This window comes from Haliotis asinina, chromosome 11 (assembly GCF_037392515.1).
Source record: "Haliotis asinina isolate JCU_RB_2024 chromosome 11, JCU_Hal_asi_v2, whole genome shotgun sequence".
Classification (NCBI taxonomy): Eukaryota; Metazoa; Mollusca; class Gastropoda; order Lepetellida; family Haliotidae; genus Haliotis; species Haliotis asinina.
In genome coordinates this window covers 5,528,635-5,537,260 of record NC_090290.1, presented here as the reverse complement: position 1 = coordinate 5,537,260, position 8,626 = coordinate 5,528,635, and the positions used below count along the sequence as shown (strand labels likewise).

The following is an 8,626-nucleotide window of genomic DNA, read 5'->3' as shown; positions in this document are numbered from 1 at the left end:
GATAGTGGCGATATATTATTTTGACATGAAAAATACCTTTTGAACCGAAGCGAGTAAAGTGCGTTGCCAAACTTTTCTCGCTTCGCTCGCATATATGAAGACTGGTCATATTCTCTACCCTACGCAATCCCATTTGCGCAACAGTTTGCCTGTGGTTTATGATTCTCTGGATTAACTGGTCCAGACTCGATTATTTACAGACCCTCGCCATATAGATGGAATATTGCTGAGTGCTGTGAGTTTAGTTTTACGTCGCATGCAGTGATATTCCAGCTATATGGCGGCGGTCTGTAAATAATCACGTCTGGACCAGGCAATCCAGTGATCAACAACATGAGCAGCGATCTCCGCAGTTGGGATCCGATGACATCTGTCAACCAAGTCAGCGAACCTGACCACCCGATCCCGTTAGTCGCCTCTTACGACAAGCATAGTCGCTCTTTTTTGTGGCAAGCATGGGTTGCTGAAGGCCTATTCTATCCCAGACCTTCACGGGTCGCTTTTACTTTTACATCACTGTTGCTACAGTTACAAAAAGCGTCGCAATATAAAAAACATGAACTTGGAGTGAGTGAGGGTGATTTTACGCGACTTTTAACAACATCACAGCTGGGGAGAGCGGAGATGGGACTCAAACGGTATACATGGGGGACAGGGATAGGTGAGAAAACTTTTCCGTTTGACTACCTAACCGCCCTCTATATCTCATATCCCAATGCCTCGAACTCGGTTGAGACGAATTCTCGGTTGTGTCGAACTCATTTCTCGGTCCCTGTCAGTTTCCTTCTATTCATCATTATTTCTATGCTGACGGATGTGTCGAACGCTCGAATAAGTCTAATCTCCCTCTTGGTCCCCACGAGTTCGACACAGCAGTGTTCGACCGTTTACCTCTATTTATTAAAGAACGGGTACATTTTTGGCTGTTGTGAACTTTGTTCAACTAATTGTAGTGAGTTAGGGGTTTGGCTGGCTTGGGGATCATGCCAAATAGGGATGTACCACACTTGGTTCACCGACATGTATCAGTCGCTCTCAAATAGTGATAAAACCCAATGTTTGTAGAAAAGGTGGGCGTGTCCTGCACCACCAGTTTGTGTCACAAACACACGTAGAGGCAAGCCATCTGTTCACTTGTAGCAAAATCAAAAGGATATGCCCTAGATATGATGTGAGTGCCAAATGAGGAAATTTTGAAAATTAAACGGTATAAATGTTGAGACCCTTTTCCAGCAACTAGAAAGATTATTTCATTTTAAATTGATGTAAAAATTCACTCCAGGATGGTGTGTGTACTGACGACAAAGATTCTTCTCCTTGCCTTCGTCCATGTTGCAAACGCTGCAGACGTCTCCATGAAGCAATTCATCACATACCCAGGATGCACCAGTGGCATGGTCAAAGGAAGTGCCTCCATTGCTACTGTATCGACAAGTTCCGGTTTAGAATGCTCAGCTTTGTGTGCGCACAGAGATGACTGTAAATCTGTGAACATCTGTGAAGGGCCAGGATACAATACGTGTGAGCTCTTGGATGCCAGGAACAGCGGGTGTGTCGGGCTGGTGAAGAAAGCAGGCTGTAGATATATGGAGAAACATGTTCAGGTACAGTGGTTGAGTGGGTGATTCAGTGGGTGGGTGAGAGGGTGGGTAAATGGTTGACCGAGTGAGTGAGTGAGTGAGTGAATGAGTGAGTGAGTGAGTGAGTGAGTGAGTGAGTTGCACATTGCACATTGCACCCATGTACGGATTCGATGCCAGGTCTTTGGCGGAGCAAGCTCACACTTTAACCACTGGGCTATCCCGGAAGAACCAAAACTATCGCCAGGACAAGAAGAGAAAAATTTAGAACTCATCACAAAAATGAGATTTAGCAATAAGACACACACACAAATGCACTAACCTGTAAACCATTAATACACTGAGTGGATAAAACACAGAACACTTATACTCTTTAAATAGTAGTTTTGTTTGTTTGTTTGTTGGTTGGTTGGTTGGTTGGTTGGTTTGCACACACGTGACTTCCAAATAATCCAGCGGACAATAACAAAGAATTAAACTAGACTTGTTCTATTTTACAGGACCACAACCCATGTTATAACGGGGGATCCTGGATCCACGCCCAGCCCTGTGTGTGTGTGCCTGGGTGGGCAGACTACTATTGCCAGAGAATAGTCCGAGGTGACGGGTATACGCTAACTATGCTTATAGCGAACACGCTTATAACGAACTGGTGGATGTATCGATCTGATGGATATACCGAACTGACGTACATAAGGAACTGGCGGATATAAGGAACTGATGGATATAACGAATAGATGGATATGACGAACAGATGGATGTAACTAACTGACGGATGTAACGAACTGACGGATATGACAAACTGACGGATATGTCAAACTGACGGATATGGCAAACTGACGGATATAACGAACTGACGGATATAACTGATGGATATGACGAACGAACTGATGGATATGACGAAGTGACAGATATAACGAACTGAAGTTTTTGAAGTTTTAATATCTGTATATTATAGTTTAGATGCGTGTAACGAACAACGGCCATAGCAATATACAGTTAGTGATGTTCTTGAGAGGCATACATAAGTTATTCAGGTACAAGACAAAATATTATGACTGTCAACTCCCTCCTTATACAAAACGTTTTCGGTCTTTTCCCTGCCCTTCGTCAGTTGAATAGAAGCTGACATCAATAATATGTGTCATACTACAATTAGTCGGACAGTTTCTTAGATCTGTAGTTTACTTTATAAAAGATGAAAAGCACCAATTCCGATAATCTTTGTATGATATGTAAGTGCGGTTATTTTGCAGTAACGGCTTGTATAATCTCCAATTACCGATGCAAGCATGACGATTCTCTTTGATATGTGTTGCGTTATGGATAAAGATTTCGCCCTGATGTTACAGCAAGACGTCATATTGGCGTTAACACAGCAAATAAACATTGAAAATGCCCGAAGCTGATAGATACGTATCCTATCTATTCTTGTAAAAGCTCCCGCCATACTTCCATTTTTGGACCCCCGTCTTACTCTCATCTCTGTGTATAGCTCCGTCTCAGTACCATTTCTAGACCCCCGTCTTACTCTCATCTCTGTGTATAGCTCCATCTCAGTACCATTTCTAGACCCCCGTCTTACTGTCATCTCTGGATATATCTCCATCTCAGTACCATTTCTAGACCCCCGTCTTACTGTCATCTCTGGATATATCTCCGTCTCAGTACCATTTCTAGACCCCCGTCTTACTGTCATCTCTGGATATATCTCCGTCTCAGTACCATTTCTAGACTCCCGTCTTACTCTCATCTCTGGATATATCTCCGTCTCAGTACCATTTCTAGACCACCGTCTTACTGTCATCTCTGGATATATCTCCGTCTTAGTACCATTTCTAGACCCCTGTCCTACTCTTATCTCTGGGTATAGCTCCGTTTTAGTACCATTTCTATACCCCCGTCTTACGCTCATCTCTAGATATAGATCCGTCTCAGTACCATTTTTAGACCCTCGTCATACTGTTATCTCTGGGTATATCTCCGTCTCAGTACCATTTCTAGACTCCCGCCTTTGTGCCATCTCTGAGTATAACTCCATCTGTGTACCATTTCTAGCCCCCTGTCTTACTCTCATCTCTGGGTATAGCTCCTGTCTCAGTACCATTTCTAGACCCCCGCCTTTGTGCCATCTCTGAGTATAACTCCATCTGTGTACCATTTCTAGCCCCCTGTCTTACTCTCATCTCTGGGTATAGCTCCGTCTCAGTACCATTTCTAGACCTCCGTGTTACTGTCATCGCTGAGTCCTGTCCATTTCTAGACATACTACAATATTCCTGCGACGACAAACAAGAAAGCAGTACACAGATAACAGCGAGTTTTACAAACTGATTTTAGCGTAACGGTTTCCGCAATTCCAGGACTCTCACCTACTACACCTAACAATAGTCTGAACCACTTTTCCCTTTGGAATGGGGGCCCTTGTTGAACGACATAGTTTGCAACCACGTCTCTACTTTCGTGTTTGCTTTTAGATTGCAAGGAAGGAAAGATCTCCGGGCAAACGGGATTCACCCTGTCCACAATCCAGCCTATCAAATGTCCGCACGCATTTGAAGCTTTCTGCATCTTCGAATGGGGGCAAATGTACTTCCTGAGAAGAAACCACCCCTTTGAGGACGTCAGCGTGTGTGAGGGAAACATCCTTGACCCAAACATGGACTGGAACGGTTTCAGCTCGCAGTATGGGAACGTCCGATGCGACTATTATCTTGGCCTTCAACAGCTGTGGTACGTCTTACGCCAAGGTACTTACAACCTGCACGTCTATCTCCAATACTATGAAAACCCAACAGACACGAAGCCCACACCAGCTAATATCTATTACTGGAACGTCCGGTTAGGATCTGACTCTGAGGGTTACCCAATCCAGTACAGTTCCTACTCGGCTGTCGACACAGCAGAGGACGGTCTTATGTTGGGGGACGACTCTCCCGCAAGGTTCTGCACTCGTGACCGGGATTGTGGAACGTGTGCTAAGGACAGAGGAGCCGGGTGGTGGTACACGCCCAACTGTACTAACTTCCCTCTGACCTTGAGAAACGGGACAGTTTTATGGCCAATCAACGGAAAGGTCAGGACGCTGAGCTTAGCGGTGATGCAGTTCTCGCCTACAGGGTATCACTGGTAGAACAAAGACGTCGATGTATGACGCCAACAGCGAGCAAATACTTGGAAACACATTACTCATGTTTTGATATTTTAATCAATATTATTTATAATTGATGAAAGACCCGGCAAATGAAATATTAATATATGATAACCTGCTTTAAATAATAAAACGCCAAATCTGACGCAAACATGCACAAAGGCTACTTCTACTTTAGTGGTGCTTTTTCTTCAGAGAGGGAGATAATTATTTCATTCGTTGGTACTCTGGCTTTGAGCGACTGAGTTAGACTTAAGGTCGTTTGAGAAAGATACTGCACTGAAATATTTTACGTCATTATTACACCAGTGTATGACTAGTATAATCACAATGGCATTAGTTCATGGATGACACAGTCATCACACTGTAGTGAGTGAGTGAGTTTAGTTTTACGCCGCTGTTTAGCAATATTCCAGCAACATCACGGCGGAGGACACCAGAAAATGGGCTTCACACATGTACCCATGTGGGGAATCGAACCCGGGTCTTCGACATGACCAGCGAACGTCACACTGTAGGCAGTTTCTATCAAATATGTTAGTGAGTAATAACTAATATTGTAAACCAAAAGTTACTGTGTTCTGTAATGTGATTGGTTGAAAAACATGATTAAATGGTGTTAGATTCCCGGAAACTGAAAGACTATTCACCGCATATTGACACGTAAACAATTGTTTTGTTGTGTCATCGACAGTGGTGACTTCATTCAAATCATATTGTGACGTAAAGTTAGAATGACGTCACAAATGAGCAACTCCAGATGCTACCATGAGAACCAGCTGAAACGGCCAGCTGATGACACTTCACTGCTGTGTCCGTATTCGATGTAAACGAGTGCAGACACTAAAACACCTTTGGTTTACTTTTGTGTTTACAATGTCGATAAACATCATGTGTTGGCCAATTTCCGGGTGTTATTGAGTATTTGAAGCACGGGAATGCATTTGGAACCGACGGCGTCAGCCGGAGGTTTCAAATGAAATATTCCCGTGCTTCAAATACTCAATAACACCCGGAAATTGGCATTTGGAACCGACGGCGTCAGCCGGAGGTTTCAAATGAAATATTCCCGTGCTTCAAATACTCAATAACACCCGGAAATTGGCCAACACATGATGTTTATCTCCTAACTGCACACGCTTCCATGAAATACCGTTTTTATATAACACGTGAAAGAGTTAGTATCAAACTCGCTTTCGCTCTTTTGATACTAAATCATTAAGTGGTTTGATAAAAATGCTATTACACGGAAGGTCGTTAAGTATTTCTACGTCCAAGTCCTGGAAGAACAATGACCGTAATGACACGTCCTCATTCGTCGGGCAAGACACGGTCTCATGCCCCATGCCGAAGAACTGTGCCGGCGATGGAGAGTGTGAGTCCGACTCTTCTATAATGAGGAACACGAGGTTTCAGAGTATAGTCCTACTTCTTAACACAGCACCTAATGAATGGGTAAGATTATTATCCAACACAGTGTTCCTTGTATCAAATAAGCAGACATCATTTTTTCAGTTTTTTTCCACTTTATACGTATAATTTCTAGACACCATGCCATGGCACTAAGCCTGCACCTAACCATTAAATATTCACTTACAAACGATGCGAAACTCTCTGACAACATGGTTGCCGCACGTCATCATTGGTCAGTTCTCACCATGACGGCAACGTCTTCACCGGCACTGCATGAGACGATGAACATCATTTCCATCTTTTAATCTTTTAATGAAAAAGAATAATTAACTTCATTCAATGCAATGAAAGAGTTTAGTTTCACGTCGCTATTAGCAATATTCCGGGGACACCTGAAATAAGGCTTCATACATTGTACCCATATGGGGAAACGAACCCGAGTCAGCGGAGTGACGAGTGTACGCTTTAACCACCAGACTACCCAACCGCCCAGTAATAGTCAAGCAATACTTTACTCATGTTTGGTCAAAAACACCCCCCACCCCCACCCCCACCCCCAAGTACCTAGCTAAACATTAAATGGAACACCGAGAGCAAGAAGGGATGGTCTAAGTTAACGCTTATCACGTACCGCACGTGCATTTGTTTCACTGTTCCAACTACTGGCTTACCCGTTGTAATACAAAGCAATATAAGTGATTTGAAATTATTATCGTTTGTTAGACACCTTTTTTCCTAAGCTGAGTAAAATTCTAAGATTTTAATTTTCAATTAACAAGGTAAAATTATGAGGATTCGAAATATTAATTTCACTTTATTTCATTTACTTTTTTGTTTAAGTGAAATTCATCGGTACGTTTTCACCGAAACAGACAACAGTCACGATATGGCTGAAAAACAGACGATGTTTAAATTTTAAGTGACTCGCACGAAGACTGTGGCGTCCTTGCCGAGTGGTTTAATTGAAGCTTTCGTCTGTGAGCCGAAGACGCTGTTCAATTACCTATGTGGGTACAGTAATACAGGACAAATTTTATGGATTGCAACTTCGGTGCTTATCCTAGGCTCCTCATCAGGTTGAGCTGAACTGAACACTTCTGACATTTACTGACTCCAAGCTGGCCAGTCGTTGTTGCACCCATTTATGCCGAGCGCCAGGCAAGGACCAACAAGTACCATATCTTAACGTCTTTTGATATGACGCTACTGAGGCAATGGTGAGTGCAGGGATGAACTCTTACACGTGTATCGCCAGTTTTCATCTTCATAATTTGACTCGTTTGTTATTTCTTGCTTTATTTTATTTATTTTTTTAATTTATTTATTTTTGGGTGTGTTTGTGTTGTTGTTGTTGTTGTTGTTTTGCGGGGGGGGGGGGTATTTGTTTTGGGTTTTGTAGATGTTGTGGTTTATTTACTCATCCAGTGTCCGGCTATAATAACGAACCTGGTATACCGAGAATATATTCGAACATGAGTTAACAAGTGCCGCATCATTATCATTATTATTGCAATAACACCAAGATGATCTTGAATGACCGGGTTCGAGTCCCCACATGGGTGCAATGTGTGAAGCCCATTTTTAGTGTTCCACGCCGTGATATCGCTGGAATATTGCTAAAAGCGGCGTAAAACCATCCTCATTCACTCACTCTGTTCTGATTCTCTCTCTAATAAAGACGAGACCAGTGCCATGTGGAATGTATGGTTGTCAAACGAAGGAATTTCATCAGACACAATTCCCAGAACATGCGTCAAAGTTCGAATCAGATATTCGTATTGTTTTACAATAAGATTAACCATTTCCCAACTTAGTTGGAGCTAATCCATTGTGGAATACATTGAAATCGTTGTTAGACAGAGGACACATACCTTCACAAGGTCATGCTCCACACCATCACCGAAAATTGGTGTTTTTTTTTCAGCATTCAGTCCATCGGGTTTTTTTGCAGCTGAGTCAACGTGTACACTTTATGGCTGTCCCCAGTAAGTAATAATATGGTAAGACATGCGTGAAAGGTGACAAAGCTAATAGCGCTAATTGGATTGTTTTGTACTCGCGCTCTTTCGATTTCGAAATGGGGATACGTTTCGCGCAAATATGCACATTATCTGAAGCTCTAGTCATCGTTGTCTTGCTCAAACACATGGAGCTATGAAAATATTTGTGATGTATACGGAGAGTACATCATGAATCTTAAATCAAAATGGTGATAAACCAAAGACCGGAGCAATGAAATCTGACATAAGAGATAACACGTGTAGAGTCTGTGGATCATCTTCCAAAAACCAACGTAAACCTTTTTTTTTTTTTTTGTTTTTTTTAAGTAACTTGAAAGTCATAAGCATTTTGTACGCGTTGGTTTAGATATCAACCAGTCCTTCGACGTTTACTGGATAGCATGAGGTTAGTTTGAGAATCAGAAATCAAATTCTGCATTAGTTCCGTTACCGAGTCATGGCCATTGCGTTCACCATTGCGT

General features: G+C 42.5%; 1 protein-coding gene across 1 annotated transcript; it reads left to right on the top strand.

The window, feature by feature from the left end:
• Nucleotides 1-1,283: 1,283 nt before the first annotated feature.
• LOC137256639 (fibrinogen alpha chain-like) lies at nt 1,284-4,894 on the top strand. Its single transcript, XM_067794543.1, has 3 exons — nt 1,284-1,604; nt 2,081-2,180; nt 4,058-4,894. The coding sequence occupies exons 1-3, from the start codon at nt 1,284-1,286 to the stop codon at nt 4,711-4,713; spliced, it is 1,077 nt and encodes a 358-aa protein (XP_067650644.1). The 3' UTR covers nt 4,714-4,894.
• Nucleotides 4,895-8,626: the final 3,732 nt, after the last annotated feature.